The sequence below is a fragment of the Choloepus didactylus genome, chromosome 5 (assembly GCF_015220235.1).
Source record: "Choloepus didactylus isolate mChoDid1 chromosome 5, mChoDid1.pri, whole genome shotgun sequence".
Classification (NCBI taxonomy): Eukaryota; Metazoa; Chordata; class Mammalia; order Pilosa; family Megalonychidae; genus Choloepus; species Choloepus didactylus.
In genome coordinates this window covers 9,727,318-9,745,476 of record NC_051311.1, presented here as the reverse complement: position 1 = coordinate 9,745,476, position 18,159 = coordinate 9,727,318, and the positions used below count along the sequence as shown (strand labels likewise).

At 48.2% G+C, this 18,159-nt stretch overlaps 1 protein-coding gene across 2 annotated transcripts in view; it reads right to left on the bottom strand.

Moving 5' to 3' along the window:
* GAD2 (glutamate decarboxylase 2) overlaps nt 1-16,541 on the bottom strand; it is a 77,263-nt gene extending 60,722 nt beyond the window's left edge. Inside the window, exons 1-7 of one of the 2 annotated variants that reach the window (XM_037837891.1) lie at nt 16,152-16,541; nt 15,392-15,451; nt 15,054-15,203; nt 13,930-14,163; nt 9,195-9,285; nt 8,561-8,673; nt 4,509-4,624 (exon numbers count right to left, since the gene is read on the bottom strand). In XM_037837891.1, coding sequence (XP_037693819.1) covers nt 4,509-4,624; nt 8,561-8,673; nt 9,195-9,285; nt 13,930-14,163; nt 15,054-15,203; nt 15,392-15,451; nt 16,152-16,227 — 840 coding nt within the window. In that variant the 5' untranslated portion in view covers nt 16,228-16,541. Of the gene's footprint in view, nt 1-4,508; nt 4,625-8,560; nt 8,674-9,194; nt 9,286-13,929; nt 14,164-14,452; nt 14,719-15,053; nt 15,204-15,391; nt 15,452-16,151 lie in introns of those variants that run through there. The other variant, XM_037837892.1, reaches the window with a different exon arrangement.
* Nucleotides 16,542-18,159: the final 1,618 nt, after the last annotated feature.

Here is an 18,159-nt window from a genome sequence, read left to right as displayed (position 1 = left end):
TTTTTCTTGAAGCGATTTCTGGAAGAGTTTGGGTCACATGAGGAAATGAGAAGAATTTGGAATGAAGCTCATAGTTTGGGATTTTGAAGGATTTGGAGCTTGAGATGTGAACTATTGATCTGAAATTTTAGCCTCATTCTAAACCTACTCTCAGGAAAGGACCTAAAACTCTTTGGATTGATTTTGGCCAAGATTTTCCAGCACTGAAGATTTGGAGAAGGCAGTGAGACTCTGGCGAAGAATATGTGGGGAAGATGCTGAGATTCCAGCAGAGCATGGGTGCTGGGAAGACGTTCTTTAAGACCCCTTCCAATTCTGAGAGTCTGTGACTCTACGCTTCTTGGAGGAAAATAACCTTGGAACTCTCTGCTCATCGCTTAAATGCCATCTGTTTTGGTGGCCAGGAAGGAGATCATATGTAACAGAAAGAGAGTGAAAACAAAAGATGACCCTCCCTTTCTTGAAACTGTGAAGTTTCTGGTTGGGTGCCAGAAGATGAGTGGAGTCTCTTCATGTCATTTCCACCTCTATGACTCCAAACTGCCAAGTTATAAACTCAGGGTTCAGAACAGAGGAAACAATGGTTGCTTGGCCTGGTTCTATAGCCCAGGAAATTACATTATGCCTAGAATAAGCAGCAGGGAAAATGAAGAGCCAACATGCTCTCAGATGAACTTAGAGGAGCCAGCCTGAGAGCACAGTTTCAAGTCCTCCAACGTGGAAGTTGAAAGAGCAGTGCTGGGAATGTTGGGGAACCGATGTTCCTGATCTGGCCCTACCACAGACTGGGGCTGAAACCTTGGGCCAAGCATCTTCCCTCTCTGGGGGTTGGTTTCTTCATCTCTTTCTGGGGCCGGTGGAGTCAGAGTGGTTATAAAATCTGGAAAGACCAAGGGATCGTGTGTCCTGGCCTGAGCATGGGGGACCTACAGTAAGGGGAGCAGACTGTAATGACCCCAAGGGTCAGAGCCCATGAGGAACTAGAGATGGGAACCATGTCATCTCACAAGGGCGGGACTCATGTTTAAGAGCTAATCTGTCTAGAAAGGTTTGGATCAAGTCTTCAAGGAGCCAGAAGAGCATTTAAATGAGCTCCAGAAGCCCCAGCTCTGTGAGTTATGAGGAGGAATTTTTGTGGGGAGAAGGTAGGTGACAGTTGAACATCACCTTCACATTAAGGAAAAAGCAAACAGTAGAAATTTGATTCAAGAAGATTTACAATGTTAAATTGGTTGATGAGCTATGGCAGGTGAAACTTCATTGCTGAGTCTTTTATCCTTGTTTCTGCAGTGGTGGTTGGAGCTGAGAACAGCAGTGACCTGGGAGCCAGGAAGCCGGGGTTGATCCTGCCTCTACTTACCTACTTGTGAGGCATCTGGCAATCACTGAACCTAGCTTGCTTCAGCTTCTTTATTTTTAAAAAGCTGGCAATTTCTTTCTGCCTGTCCCACAAGGTTGCTGTGAAAATCAAATGAGCTTAACTATATCAGAAGTGTTCTGAAAACCGTCAAATAGTAATCAGAGATAAGACAGTAAACATTAGCAAAACAGTTCATCTGTCAAAAGTGATAAACCTCTAGTTAGAAGCAATTGATATTTTAGGAAAGGTTCATAATTCAAATGTTTTCCCATAATTATTTGCACAGAGTTACAGGAAGGAGGAATATTACAGGGTTGTTTTGTAGTGGAACCACCACTGGAAATAAAGAAGTGGACTCCAGGTCTACCATATCATGAAAAGAAGGTATAGAAAAACCTTTCTCAGACCATATGGCCTGGGCTTGCAGGGTAAGGCTAAACCAATCCATGTCAAACTTGAGCCTGAGAAGCTCATGCAGAAATCAGAGAGCATGGAGCAGCCTGTGGCTGACCAACCTGGTTTCTGATTCTGGAAACAACACAGAAGCCAAAAGAAAATGAATATCAATCATCAGGATTGTTTGACGTTAAGAATGCAGTAACATTTAACTATTTGGGGATCCAAATTCACTTCAAGGAAATGTAAGTGGAAAAGAAATAGAAATGACATCATATTTGTCTGCTGTTAGGGAAGCTGAGAGATGGAAGTTATAAGATGGGGGGGGTAGCAGCTGTGGTAGGAAGAATGATGGCCCCCTAAAGTTATCCACATTCCAATTCCCAAGATCTGTGGATATGTCACTTTACATGGCAAAAGGGACTTTGCAGATGTGATTAAGTTAGGGATCGTGGGATGGGGAGAGTATCCTGAATTTTTCAGGTGGACCCAATGCAGACACAAGCGACCTTATAAGGGAAAGAGGGAGACAGGAGAGTCAGAGAAGGAGATGTGATGATGGAAGCAGATCCCACTGTGGTGGTTTGAAGCTGTTTTGCAACCCAAAAAAGGCCATGTTCTTTTAATCCATTTCTGTGGGTGTAGACCTATTGTGGGTGGGATGCTTGTTTAGGTTATTTCAACTGAGGTGTGACCCGCCTCATTCAGGGTGGGTCTTGATCCTCTAGTTCGATTCCTTTATAAGAGGATAAAACACATACAGAGGCTAAAAGATGAAAGTAAGAGGACCTCACAGAGAAACACCCAGAAAAGTTTAGAGAAAAGCCCCAGAGAAGCTAAGAGAGGATGCACAGAAAACAGAGAGGAATCCACTGGAGCCGGAAGCTGAAAGCAATGAAACCCAGGAGAGAAGGACCAGCAGACACCGGCGATGTGCCTTCCCATGTGATGGAGGAGTCTGGATGCTGGGAGCTGTCTTCAGAGAAGGTACTGTCCTATTGATGTCTTAATTTTGACACTTTCATGGCCTTACAACTGTAAACTTGTAAACTAATAAATCCCCATTGTTAAAAGCCAGTCCATTAACGGTACATTGCATTTCATCACCTTTAGCAAACCAAAACACCCAGAGAGAGGGAGAGGGAGGGGGAAGGAGAGAGAGATTTGAAGATGCTACACTGTTGGCCTTGAAGATAGGGGAAGGGGCCACAAGCCAAGGAATATAGGAAGCCCCTAGAAGCTGGAGAAGGCAAGGAAATGAATTTTCCCCCAAGAGCCTCCAGGAGAAATGCAGCCCTACCTGACTGCATTACACTTCTGAGCTCCAGAACTATAAAACAATAAATCCATGTTGTTTTAAGTCACTAAATTTGTGGTCATTTGTTCTAGCAGCACTGGTAACTTATATGAGGTGATTTCAGGCTATGGTCTGCTCTGCAGAACTTGACTCCTATAAGTTGAGGAAGGGCATATCTCAAAAAATAACAAAACCCAAAATGTGACTGAAAAGGAGATGCTTGGGGTAATCTGTTCCCTTTACTTCCACGGCTACTGCTGTGGTTGTGAAATGTGTTTACCCGCTTCTGGTCTGTGCTTGCCCTTTATTTCCTTGTTATGCACACACACAGAAGCACACATGCATGCACGCACTCCAATTAAAATGGGAAAAGGAAATGTTCCTTGGCTGACGAGCCCCACTGTGGCCACTGCTTCTCCTGGTTGATGTGACCTTACAGGAGCCCCCGGTCTCCCTATAGACCCCTCTCTCCATCCCCTTTGATTTCCCCGGCCATTAGAGGGTTTCTTGATTTTCTTTGAGGAACTGTTTTGCAGACCCCAGGCTACTTTAAGGCAGAGTGAAGGAGCAAACTTATGAATTGCATGGCAGTTGGTGTTTATCCACGGCTGTCCTGGAGCAGGTCTCTGGATTGTTCCTGGCCCTGGTGATGCCACTCTGGCAGCTGCCCTGTGGCTCTGCCCATGATTGCGGCTCTGCCCTGGCGTGAGGGAAGCTGGCTACCTGGATGGCTAAAGCTGCTTGCTCAATGTCCATGAACAGATGGGCCAATTATTCCTCAAAGCCTGGGTGGTGAGTAGGGGGACCGCTTCAACCCTTGGAAGGTCACTGGAGGGACAGGAAGGCCTGTGCCCCGCGTTCAACGAGGAAGACCAGGGTTATGAGCCTCTGCTGGTCAGCAGCTTGGTGGTAGACCGGAGCCCAGGCTTGGCTGTGACAGGTATGAGAGACCCCTGTGCTATTTCCACATTCTGGTCAACTCAGCCAAAGAGTAACATTAGATTATTCAAGCCACGCAAGGGTGGAATATCTGGTCAGCTGGCTGAATTTTCAAACAGAAACTAATCAGCAGGATATTTGGGGGCTTTTGAGTTGTAGAGTAATGGTGTTGACAGCCCCAAAGAGTTCCCAAACACGCTGCCTCCCTCCACCTCCCCTTCTACAACATGCACATGCACACACACACACACGTGCACACACACACATGTGCGCACACACACATCATTACAGGAAAGTGGCAGGTAGGAGCTACAGATGTGGGAAACATTCTGCTTTACCTTTCAGTCTTCCTGAATTTCAAAGGCCGGGGAGGACCCATTCTCCCTCTACCATTTGCTCCCAAAAAATGTGCTCCAGAAAGAGAAGTGCTGGGGATAAAGGATTCCCAGACATCTTTCCTTCAAACTGGAACTTACAGAATATACCCTCAACCCTGGAAAGAAAAGAAACACGTACGTGTTCGGACGTAAAGACAATGAGCCTGGGAACAGCAGCCATTCCCTTCTCCTTGACTTCAGGAAACATCTTGAAACGTGCAATCAGCATGGCGTACATGTTGGATATGGCTCCACCTACGGTGCACAGCAAGACACAGTTACATTTTCTGTTTGTCATCAAAACTATTTCACATACAAGCAACATTTCTTATTTTCACCAACCTAGAGTCCTCCTTGGACACAGGAGAAGACCTTCTCATTAGCTATCCTTCAAACTGAATCCTCAGACTCAAAGTGTTCAGGATGCTAAGTGATCAAAGAAGGCAAACTGGGCCCATTCATACACTGGATGCACCCCCCACCCCCCCAAACCTCTTCTCTGCCACCGAGGGAAACTACAGTTGACTCTGATCTTGGGGGAGCCGTTCGAGGAGGCTTTTAAGTACAGAGACCTTTTGCCTTCCTTCCAGGCTCATTCTGCAGTAGGCCTGTGACAATTCCACCTATATCCTGATGGAGAACCCTCAGTTCTTTTCATCTCAGCTCCTGAAATGCCTTGCGCTTGGATTGAGACGAATCAGTCGCTGCTAACCACTTGGGCTGTTGTTAGTCAACAATCTGTCTAGACTGCAGGGAAAACACCCAAACCCACCTCATCGTACTCATCTGTTAGTTCTCCAAATTCTCCCCTCTCAAAGACATCATTGAAATAAAACTGTAATAGTTAATGAAATCTTATTTTGTAATTATAGGAAAACAGCCAATTAAGGACATTTTATTAAGGGCATTTACTGAATTAATTTTCCTGTGTTGCCCTGAGATTTCATATGGTAAGAGGGCCTGACTTGACAAGCTAAGTTGTTGGGAAGCTTAGGATTTCTATTATTCAGGAAAAAGCCAGAGTGTTGCGAATGCAGATGGATATGCTGGAGTGGAAGGCATGAGATCACGGGGGGTGAAGGTGCTGCCTCTGTCTCCCACCCAAGGGGGTTGCCCAGGCCCTGCCATCACCTGGGAGCTCCCAGCTGCCTTCCCTTCTAGGGGCTTGGTTCTCTGGGCCAAGCTAAATGGCCCATGCTTGACCGTGACCTTCGCCCTATTAGCCCTGGGCTCTGTGCACCCAGGTTTGGCTCTGCCATCTACCAGCATGAGGGTCATTCTTATCTCTTCCGGGCCCCAGAGATGGGGACAAGCTGGCTCCAGGTGACGTCCGCTCTGAGCAGACCACCTGTATAAAAGGATGACCGTGTAGGAGGAGGCTGGATAAGGGGTTGGCTCTTATAAGAACTTTCACGTGAGCTCGTGATTTCTCATCTGGGTACAGTTGACATTTGGGGCTGGAGCTAGTGTACTGTGGGGGGCTGCCCGTGTACTGTAGATGCCCAGCAGCATCTCTGGCCCATCCGCCCTGGATGCCGTAACACTCTCACCCAACCCCATCCCAGGCTGTGACAATCAAAAATGTCTCCAGACACTGCCAAGTGTCCCCTGGGGGGAAAGTAGTGCCCCTGGTTAAGAATTACTGCTGCGGGGTTCTCCAAGAGGCTGGGGGAGGAAGGAGGGGAGAAGGAAGAGAGGAAGATGTTCACGAAGAGACTGCACTTCCCAGTGCGGTCATCAAAGCCCTGTCTTCCCACTGCTCATTTTCAGCCCAGGCAGCCTCTGTCCAAAGGCTCAGCAGCCCTAAGAGGGACGAAGAGGCTTCTGAGCCCCTGGACAGAGCAAGATTTCTCCACACCCCACAGACATGAGGACAGGTGTGTATGTGCTGTGTGCTCTTACTTCCCGGAACCGTCCAGAGAAAGGATGCACAAACAAGCCCTGAAACATTTTCAAAATGCTGTTGGGCAGACAAAGGTTTGTGGCTAAGTCAGGCTTTCCTTTCTCTTCTCTAAGTCCTTCATGACCTGCTGAGCCCTCAGGAGTGCTCCAGTCCTCTCTGGTTTTCACATTATCTGATTTCTTCTGGGAGTCCCAAAGGACTTCCCGCCAGGCATGAAGCCTCTGGTTGTTACAGAAGGAAGTGTCAGGAAAACTCAGCTGAGCCATGCATTCAAGATGGTCACAGATCTAATTCTTCACACATTTAGTCCCTGGGTGTGAAACCTTTAGACCTCAGGGACATAAGCTATGTGATTTCCTCTATCATCACCCCTCAAATCTTAAGATCTCTTACTCCAGGAACAAGCTAGAAGCTACCTAGAAAAGCATCAGTAAGGATGCCAGGAGCCATCCGTCCTCTGCCATGCTTCATAGAAAGCAGAGCAGAAACAAGTTCCCAGTGGCCTTTTCTGTCCCCCCTTCCCACTGTGCAATGTCTACTCTACACTGAAGTATGACATCCATGGTTTCCATCTTCGGGTGAGGGCCTTTGGGTCTATGCAGGCTCCAAGGAAGGGACCTATAATCAAGCTGAGTCTTCTCTACTTGACAACTCCCCATCATCAGTGAGGGTGGGGGCAAGCCCCAGGGTCCATCCTAATAGCAGGTCTGCCATAGAGGGTTCTTTCTCTGGGTGTTTGTTTTCTGGGGCAACTGGGTCCCAAGACCAGCCAGGTAAGTAGCCGTGGTGCTGGCCTGATTAGTCAAGTTTTCACGGTCATCAGGTGCAGCTGTTCTCTCCCCACTCCCAGGAGCCAGCCAAAGAGAGCCTAGACTGCTTCCAGTCTTGAAGGGTGACTCAGTCTCCCCATCGATCACATAAGGTTGGAAAAATAAAGGTGGAAATAGGGCTGGGCTCTAAACCCCACCTAATTCTTCATGAAAAATACCTTAAAAGCATCAGTCCCAGACAATGATGACAAAGCCTCTGCAAAGGGGTTGATTTTCCAAAGGAAAACCAGGTACTAAGTTCCCTACAAAACAAAGGCCACCTTACAATTCATCACAGCTGGGATTCAACGGCTTTTAAAAATGAGGGAGAAAGTGACTAATTTTCCCTTCCATTTAGCTAGTGCTTTTTCCTTCGGCACCTGACAAAGTGGGCTGCATCTTTAAGAAACATATAATAAAATAGCAGATTGGGGCTTGTAGGCACACCTGCTTAATTTAAGCCCTGGCCTCCAGACCGCTGCTGCCTGCTCAACATTTCTTCTTCCCCCCCTTTCCCTCATCGTCCTCAGTCTTTGGAGATGTGCTGAAGAGATCAGGCCTGGGGCTTTGCTAAGTGGGACACGATGGCAAGTGCTGCTGAATGCCCTCTGCTCTCAGTGTCCAGCACCCTCGGGGACCGCCTGCCCCCTTCTGTTAAGCCAGTCTTGCCACCAGCGAGGTGACGGTCTGCACAGCCGGTTTCTTCTCCGTGGGTCAGTAATTCTCTTCCCCTCGCTTTCCTAACTTGCATTAACTTTTGCATCAAACCGAGGTCACCCACAGACCATGGAAACAAGGGCAGGGCTTTTCCTTTCAGGTGGGAAGAGGTGTAAACAATGGAGCTGAGGCTGCAATGGCTGGTGAGAAGAGCAGGATGGAAAAGATTAAATAGCATGATCAGGAAGGGAAGGGATGAGAAACCTCTTGGAGGAATCATGGCCCTCTTTTCCGGCTCTAAACAATTGCCTTCTGAGGCACTCTACACCTTCCTTGAAAGGAGTGTAAATGAGCTTCTCTGCTTGTTGTTTGAAAGGGACAGAGCCGCACGCTCTCTTACATAGATCTTCCTTGTTATGCACCATCAAACAGAGAATGCTTTATTTATCAAAGGAGGCTACCCATTGCCTTTTACTGATTCTGGGAATTGAGTGAATTTCCCTTATTAGGAATCTTTATTCCTTTGTTCTACATGATCCATACATTCTGCACATACAATCACAGGGAAGTACTGGGTAAATATCATCTTTGATAATGCCCTTTTTGAACATAAACACCAAATGCCCAAGCATGGGGTGGTTAGCTTAGGCGTTGTCAGTGGTCATGTGCACTTAATCCCACTCATTCTTTTGACCAACATACAGCCCATTCAACCTAAGCCAAATACAGACTAGATATTTAGTCTTCGCTATGTTCATTATGACGCATTGCATTGTCAGAATAAAAAAAAAAAACACAAAGAAGGTTTGAAATATCATATACCAGGAGAAAATATCCCATCTCCAGAGCCCCCTGGCCAGCCAATGATTTCTCTCATTTTCTTTAGCGTGACATATTCCAAAAGCACAAATACTGGAGCAATTTCATAGGTGAACCTGAAATGTAGTAATGGCCACATTTTACATATGTAACTCAAAGAAATAATTCACCATTTACAATATCTACAGAACCATCTCCCTTTTCACACGCTATGTTCATAAGGTTCAGCAGAGAGGAAAAAAATGTCTTCCAGAGGTTTGCTTATTTTTTCTATATCTAAAGTCAAGGGCTTAAATTACTGGCAAAATGCAATATCATATTGAATATAAAGAACTGTGCAAAAAAAATACCATTTAAAAGACAATATCTGGACCATTTCTCCTTCACATTATAAATCATTATACATCCAAAATGCAAAAAAAAAAAGTTCCTTTTATGTTTAAAATTTTTTGTTCAGCTTTGATTGCATGAAAAGTGGCTCAGGACTATTTTCTATTAAGTTAGAGTGAATATTCATATTACTTCTGAAGTGCATATCACTATTTAATAAGAAGAGATTTTAATCTAAGAGAGCAAAGATTATGGGGTATCACTAATAATCATCCTAGATTACACCAAAATACATTCTGCTACTTACATGTTAGTGTTTGCTGTTGAGGTTAGCCAGTCTGCAGCTAATCCAACCATATCCAATCCAGTTGAAAGTTGATTGAAATATCTGGGATGCCCTGAATAAAATGAAATACTGTAATGAGGTTTGCCTCCAGTGAAAACAAATGCCTCTCAAACACATGTTTTCTCTAGCTAAAGAATCTTGACAGATCCTTCAAAGGAAATCCATATTCAGAAACACACACACACACACACACACACACACACACACACACACAATCATCCTCAAATAAACATTTCCTCTCTTTTACAGAGATTACTTTGGGTTTTGGTATTTCTTAAAACACACTTTAAACATCTTCCTTCAAACATACTCTATAACAAAAATAACAAATGTGGTTTGCAATCTGGACATGAGTTTATTTCCTACCATCCTTTCAATATATTTGCAAAATGCAAATAAAAATTCAATCCAAAGCCATTCAAAAATAGGTCACTTCTTGTTTATACTAATGGTGATAATCTGTTTTTTTTTTTTTTTTGTAGCTGTGCTGACTCAGTCCTGCCATGACATCTGAGAAGCATGCCAACATTCATACTAATATCAGTGACAAATGGCTGATGATTACAGAAGACAGGGGAAAAGATGAGAATATAGGACACTCTGTTGAGTGATTTGCCCTGGATTTGAAAGGTGATGATTGCCTAAAGATGGCAAGAATATAGCTAATACTTGTCAATTCTTCTCTGTCAGAATATTTGATTATAAACAACAGAGTTCCCTCATAGCAGTGATTTAAAATAAAGCTGAATGCAGTCAACATCACTGTCTTGTCAGCATGATACATGAAGATGCATTCAATGGACTGATCAGTTCATTAGCAAGGCTTATCTAATTAACTTCTGGATTTTCCTAAAACTCTCCCATGGGAGTTGACATTCAAATACTCCTGAGGCTATTATATAAAATGTGACTATAAATCTCTCATTAGAATTCCATTTCCTGGTTTCGTCCCACAAAAGCCTATCTATAATGTGATGATGTGCTTAGCAGCAAAAATTTGGGAAGATTAACAATTGCGGAAATAGAATCTGATAAAAAGGTATCTGCCACCCACTGGACACCTGTCTGAAGCCTGGGCACCTGATAGTTTTTCATCACCAGAATGGACCAAACAAGATAAAGGAAGGCGATGGGGAAAGCAGGAGCAGAAGTCAACACTCAGTTTATCTCCCTCCTGCCGTGGCCTCTTATCAGCCCCGGGCATGTGGCTGGAGACTTAGACGTTGAGGAAAGATAGGAGTTTGGATCAGTGTAAAGGGATTGGGATTTGATCCTATCTTGTTCCTTCTCCAGCATTGTTTTCCCTCCCTCGGGCGGTGCACAGCGAGTGTCCTTCTATCTCTCTGCTTTTTTCCAGGCCCTCTGATGCTGACCCCTTCTTTGTTCCTGCCGCTGCTGTCTTCACCAGCCCCCGACTCTCTCTGCCTCATTGACTCCCCATTTCATTACAGCTCACAGCTGAAACAGAGCCGCGCTCTCCCTCCTGATGCCCGTCATTTCTCTCCCCCTCTGCTTTCCCTGCAAGTGAGGAAATGAATACGGATTAGCAAATCTCTCCATTAATCTACTCTCCCAATTCACAGACATTTCTGCCTGACTCCGCTGTTTATCATCACGCTCAATTTAACTCTATGGAAACTTCGGTTTGAAAAACTGTTTAAAAGTGAGAGGGATTCCAAGGTGTGTGGGCTTCTCAGTATCTGAGGACAATCCGCCCTGAAGATCTACCTTTGGCAGACTGCTAAGACAAGTTGCATGCTTCAATCGTTTGTCTCCCTTACTCCACCTACATTTTGTGACCTTGCTCTGCGATATCACCCTCATCTCTCCTGCCTGATGATTTTCATTCACTTGTAATGACTTGATCCTATGGAGGGAGAGCCTTTGACGGGTCCTAACAGCATGTCCTCTCCAGGTAAGCAGAAGTATTCCCCCAGTGACATCTGCTGTCTCTCTCACCCCCATACGCTGCCTCACAGGGCTGCCCAGCAAATCCAGGCAGGGCTGTGCGAGGGAAAAGACGGGGAGAGAGAGCTGCCTTGGAGCCCGTGCCCCCGCCCCAGCACCCTCTACCCCAGCCGCCGCCCCAGCGCTGCGCCCCGGCGTCCGGGGGCCCCGCACGCCCCGCGCAGCCGGGGAGCAGCGAGCATCAGACGGGGGGTTCTGGTGCTCGCAGCCGCTCCTGCCTCTGGAACCCTCCCCAAGGTTTAGCAAATAAGCCTGGAAGGATGCTCAGACTCTAAAAATAACCAGCCCCAGGAACCTCTGATCCCAGTACCCGCGATCATTTGGGGAGGGCAAAAGTTTGGTCCAAACTGCTCTTTACACAAGAACGTCTCAGTTACTGACATTCCAATTCCTGTTGTCCGATGGTTCAGTTAAAAGATTCAAGGAAATGTTAACTACTCCCCCACCCCCATCACCAAATTTAAGGACTCTGCAAATGCTAACTATTCCAGAATTCTCTTTCCCCTGAAGCTTTCAGTTCCAACACTTCTTACAGAGGTAATTTTAACAATGCATGACGACTCCATTTTAAAAGTATTTTCCCACCGCTCCCCCTGTCCCCCTCCTCCTCTAAGTTTGGAGCACAAGTGGAAATCAGGTTAAGGAATCTCTGTAGAAACCAGGGGATAACATGTATCTTGTAAAAGAATCTCCCAAGGAGCATTGAAATACCAGTGGTAGCCAGGATGATAACTACTTTGACAGACCCTAAATGGTACTAGCTGTCAAACATGACAGTCATGGTCTAAAAATCTTTAAATGACATCAAAAACAGAAGATGACTGTTGTTAATTCTCTTAAATGCCATTTTGGGGAGAAAGGCCAGAAAAGTAAATATTTTATGAACAATATTGAGATATTGAATTAATATTGATATGCCTTCCTTAGAAATACAACTTAATCATATTTTTTCATCTGAACTTTAAACAAAATGCATTGGCTAGCACTTAGTTTCATAGGCATTATGGCAAAATCTAAGTACTGAATTGGCTCATCTTTTCCTGACACTAAACGGAACATTGATAGACAGAACTATTACTTTCATTGACTTGCAATTCCCATTATCTTAACTGTTTAAATTGCTTTTCAAACACTACCAGCTTTTAAAAATGGAGGTGTAAAACCTTTTGTAAATTCTTTTTGGTTTGGTAGCAATAAAAAAAAATAGGTAGCAATTTACTATTAACATTTAAATAGTAGGTTAGGGGAATGGGTCAGACAAAAATGAATTAAAAGCAATATTTGATGTTGCACCTACAGACATATTAAAAGTTGGGGTGGAAGGGGAGACCATTTTTCATGCTTGGTATACGCATCATATGGGTTCCTTGTAAACAGTAAATTAAGGCTGATACCCAATAAGCGTCAAAAAGTCACACTCCACAGACTGAGTTTGATGGAAGTCACCAGGTTAAATTCCTTTTCCTATGTATCTGGTTATAAGTCTGTAGTCTCTACAAAGCGGATGCTCATAAGACAGCAAATCAATTTCTCAAACCTTCTACTATGCATACCTTTCCCCACTGTTGGCATAAAGCATTTGCAAAACAGCTAAAAGGCTCACAGCAAACAGGCTTTAAATGTTCGTTGTTGCTGATTGGAACAATACTGATAATTCATCAATAATTTTTTTTTCATATAAATAGATCAAGTTACTATGATAATTAAAGTGCATAGTGTAGCTTATTTTTTATTTGCTCTCCAATCTTTTTAAGGCAACTTTTTAATTTAAATCCACAAATTCTTTTTTCCCCCAGAAATTTCATTCGTACTTATTTTTATTGCTTTAATGAAGTACCATGCCACCAGTTACATGAATGATTAGAAACAATGAAGGAGATGAAGAGGTAATCAGGAACTGGACAGAAATGAATAACTGACTCTGCATCTATAAAATGAAAGCTTAAAATGTGCCCAGATAAATATTGTATCCTGGGGCTCTAAAATGGAGAAGGTATGAAGAATGTTGTAAAAAAAAACCACAATATTCAAGCCACAAAATACATTTTTAAAACATATCCCTAAGGAAAACCATGCTTGTCCTTTTTTGCTTTATCTTACCTCCACAGTGGCTGTGAAGGACACACATCTTTATATAACATGGCTGGGGTGCTAAGCTAGTCTACACTGATCTTGAATTTTCTTTTGAACATTTCTTTAAAAACAGGAGCCAACATACAATTCTAATTTGAGGTCTTGGCAATTTGAGACAATGCCAAAATACAACCCTCTGACTTAATGATTATGCAAGGGTGCTTAGCCCAGCTTCTGACTATTTTGATGCCAATGAGACCACCAGTACACACACTGGGATTCGGGCTTTTGTTTGAATCACGCTTTTAGAGCTTTCATTTCCATATCCCCCTTTTCTTCATTTTGGGTTCCTTCTACTGGCCTCTGTTGACAAAGGGCTGCTTCTACACTGGCAGTTCATCTCTGTGGCCATATACATATACTCAGATACATATACAGGTACTTAGCCTCTCATATTATCAATTTCAGTGGCATCAACAGCAATGGTAGAACAGACTTTCTGCTTTTAATCAATCTGATAACAACTGTTTAAAAATGATGGAAAATAAATTGCAGTTTTGAAAATATCAGTAATTTCATAAAATAGAAAACTTTATAGGAAAAATAAAAATCATAAAAGAAAAACACAGTGTTATCTTTTCTGATTGGACAATACCTGTTTTAATGGCGTATTTCAGAGTTGTTCGGCAATTCATCAAAATTTCCTCCAAATTTTGTGGGTGGTCTGCCAAGTCCCAATTATACTCTTGAAGAAGCTCATTTGGGTAATGGAAATCAATCACTTTGTTTGATCTATCGAAAGTTTTCACCACATACTGAAGCAAAATGTCCATAACATCTTGCAGAAACGCCAGCGTCGGTCTTTCTCCATCACAGGCGGGCAGCAGGTCTGAAGAATGGGATTAAAATAGCACATTTTAATTTTGCTATGAAAATATTCCGACAAGGTCTTGATCAGGCAATTTCTCTTGGAACGGAGAGATTTTATGTGCAAATAAAAGCTTTTGGAAATGCGGAGCGTTTTCTCTAAAGGGCAGGCATTTTTTAATGAGAAAAATGACGCCCCCCCCCCACCAATTAAACCTTGCATTTCCATTCAAAATTTTTTTAAAGAGCTGTATGCATCCATTCGTCTATGTCATAGGGGTTTGCCTTAAATGTTATTCTTAGTAAACCACCTTAAATGTTGATGGAAGCACTTCCTGTTAGAAAGGTTTGAGGAATGCCTTCGAGCAAACCAGGCAAAATGGAAACACGCAACGTTAGGATCTCTGGCTTGCTGCGAAGGCCTGCTGTTTCCAAAATCTGTGTGCGCGTGTGCGTGAGTGCACACGCGCGTGTCGGGGTGGCTGTGTGTAAGCGCTCGGAGGTAAAGCTTCGCGCGCGAGTCGCACAGGACCAGAATCACTCTCCTGTGAAATCGCGGCTACAAATGACTCTCGAAAGCTGAAGACCTAAAAGTCTCTACAGTCCTGCATTCTCCGGCCGGAGGTCTGGAACCCGAGTCCCACTGGAGCCCCGGCGGCCCGGGGGCAGCAGACGGCGCGCGGGGGCTGCACTCGGAGCGGAGCGTGGATGCCCGGGAGACGCCTTCGCAGGCGGGAGCTCAGCCCGGGAAGGCGCCGGCGGCGCGGAGCTGCTGGAGACCAGCCTGACGGCGCAGGGCCCGCCTCCTCCTGCCTCCTCGGCGCCGGGGCCGTGTCCCCGCGGAGACGGCCCGGCGCGGTGGGCCGGGCGGGGCGAGGGGCTGGGCGCGCGCGGCCGGCGGGGCGCACTCACCTGCTGCGTGCAGAAACGCGTAGTTGACCTCGGCTTTGGGGCCGCTGCAGGGCTTCTGGTCACAGGCGCAGGCGGCCTTCCGGGCGCCGGGTCGCGGGGACTCGCTCCCGCCGCTGTCTGCCGGCTTCTCGGCGTCGCCATAGAGCAGGGCTGGGCAAAGACACAGAGCGCCGGCCGCTGTCAGCCGCCCGCTGGGTCTGGCCCCGCGGCCCCGCTTGGTCCCCGCCTGGGCCCCGCCAAGAGAGCCCGACTCGCCGGGGGGCTGCCCGAGGTGAGAAGGTGTTCTGCCCGCGCGCCCCGGGGCTCCCCGTCCGCCTGCCCCGGGTGCCGGCACTCACCACACAGCTTGTTTCCGATGCCGCCCGTGAACTTTTGCGCCACCTGGCACCAGGCTCTCGCTGGAGGAGAAGGGCAAGCAACAGCGAGACGGAAAGAGAACAGCAGACAGATGCGTGACATTTTGTCCTCTTTGAACATCGTCAGTAACCCCGGGCCCGGTTGGGGCCGCCCGGGACTGGGCACCGGGGGCAGGTGCGGGATGCGCTGGGGAGCCTGGCAGCCCAGGCCAGCCCTCCGCTTGGGGACGTGCTTGCCAAGGAGAAGCCCACTCCGGGGTCCTTCGGACTTGCCTTCCATGTGCCAATCGGTTTCGACAAACCCCTCGCTGCGTGGCTCTGGTGTCTTCCTACACCCCGAGGCTGCCCTTTCTTCGCAGACTCTCCTTCCAGAGCCACCGTTCTCTTTCCTTCCCCACTTTCCCTCTCCCCACCGCCGCTGGGTCCCTCCCCGGGTCCAGATACCAAGAATGAGGCAGCGCCCCAGGCCCAGGAATGAGGGTCGGGAAGACGCCGCTGTCTCTTGGAGGGGCTTGCACGAATTTTCGCGACAAGGGCCCGAGACTCTTTGGGCATCTTCCCAGGGGACAAAGGGCTGTGGGGCCTTGGTTTCTTGGGCCGTCAAGGACCATCCCCGGGAGCAGGGCGAAGCGTCCGAAAAAGTTTCCTGTTGCAGGTGGAAAACCCTCCTTCGTTTTCTCCCCAGCTCTGCAAAACTTAGTGCCCCAGAAAGCTCAACTGCGGCAGATCCCGGGTCTCCTACCTGTACCGGGGTTCTCAGGATCCCCGGAGCCATCTTCGGAGCCGAAGGACCAAAAGCCGGAGCCAGGAGATGCCATCCGCGCGGCGAGACTGGAGCAGGTCGCCTCCGAGTGTGAAGTGCCGGCCGGCTGCGGGCTCGGGCCTGCGCGTGCGTGCGTGTGTGTGGCGGGAGGAGGGCACCGCGCGGCACAGGACGGGTGTCACACAGGGACAGGAAACGTGGTGTCTGCGTGTGCGTGTGCGCGCGCGTGTGTGGCGGAGTCAGGGCTTAGAGACGCGGAGCCCTGGAGGCGAGGGGATCGATAGGGAAAAGGGACGACAGGTCCCTGAAGTCAGGAGATGGGAAAGCGCGGAGCGTCCGAGAGATTTTGAGGGAGACAGAGCCCAGCAGCGACGCATGAGAGGGCGGCGGAGGGAAAAAATGAGAGAGGGAGGGGCTGAATCGTGAGGGTGCGAGGCAGACAGTGCGCGCGAGCAGGAGTCAGAGCGAGGGGGCGGGAGGCGCGCGGGCGGCCCCCGGGGAGAGCCACGCGTGGGTGCGCAGCCGGACCCCGCGGTCCCGGGCGCTGTCCATGGTGCTCACGCTGCCGGCGGCGCGCGGGTCAGGCTCGGCGAGGCGGCAAGGGGGCCGAGACGAGCTTCCTACGTGCAGCGACTGGCCTATTGTTTGCGGTCTGGCTCTCACGGTCGGGAACCGGGCGTGGGTCCCGCACCGCCTTCCTCCAGGCGGGTGCCGAGGTCGCTGCGACCTCGAGAGCCCGGCTCGCTGGTCTGGAACCAGGCACCGTTCCCGAGCTTGGGGAGAGCACAGCGGGGGAAGGGAGTCTAGGGCGCTGATGGGCTCTTTTCGGCTCCTTAGTAGAGCCTAATGCCTGCCTACTGAGCCGCGCCAGCCCCGGGGGCGCTCCATTCCTGCGCAGCCGAGCGCGCGGTCGCGGGACCCACCGTCCGTGCCCTGACAGCTGGGGAGAAGCACTGCTGATGAAGGCAATTAAAATCCACGCTGGAGTCTATCACAGAGGACCCCGGGCTGGGGGAAAAAAAAAGTAAAACGAATGGAAACTTCTTGGAAGGCGGGCGGGGAGAGCGGCCTGAGCCAGTAAGACTGACGGCCGGTGGGGGATGGGCTGAAGTCATTTGGTGACCTTGGCCCGCTGAGGCGTGGAAGGGTCCGCTGCTTACGTGTGACAGGGAATGGGTGTGAGCGTGGGAGGCGTGCACAGGGTTTCCAACAAAGGAATCTGGGCTTCCCCTCTCCCAGGTAGAAGGAAGGCATGGCCTGCAGGCCTCGCGCTTTAGGGGGTCTCAAACCAATTACTGTCCTTCCCCCACCCAACCCCCGCCCCCAGGAGAATCTTCTGGTAAGGGAGGATGGGGGCGCAGAGATTTTCCTATTTCTTACCACCAGATGGAGAGGGGGAGAGAGTCAGAACCTCTTCTGACACTGATGATTCCCTTTCTCTAACATCATTTTAACAAAGGGAGGGTACCCTGAGAATTTTGGGCCCCGTGCTTTCTGCGTTCGATACCAGTCAAGTACACCTTGCCGCTCCTGGGCTCGTAGGGAGAAGGCGACAATGACCCGTCGGGAAAAGGCTGCGACCAGCCTCCCGCGGCTCCTGCCTTCCCGGCGCCAGGGCGAGCGCTTGCCATTTCCACCGGGCTCCCAAGCCGTTCTTTCTCAGACCCCCTGAACCCCGCACCCAAGCTGCGGACAAGCAGAGACCCGCAGGTCCTCCAGCCTTTGCTACCACCCACCGACCCTCGCTTGTTAGGGGCATCGTGGGCCCCCGGGTGGCTGTGTGCGGACCCAAGTCCTGTGCCCCCAGGCACGCGGGGAGCTGGTCAATTCTCTCCACAAAGCGTTGTCTTCTTTCGGGAAGAGCCGGAGAATCTGCGCTGCGGCCGTCGGGCCGAGGACGGGAAAACGGAGGGTGCGGGCCTGGTTCCGAGGGGCTCAGTGGAGCAGGCTGCACGCACGCTGGGCCAAACCAGGGCTCAGATCAGCC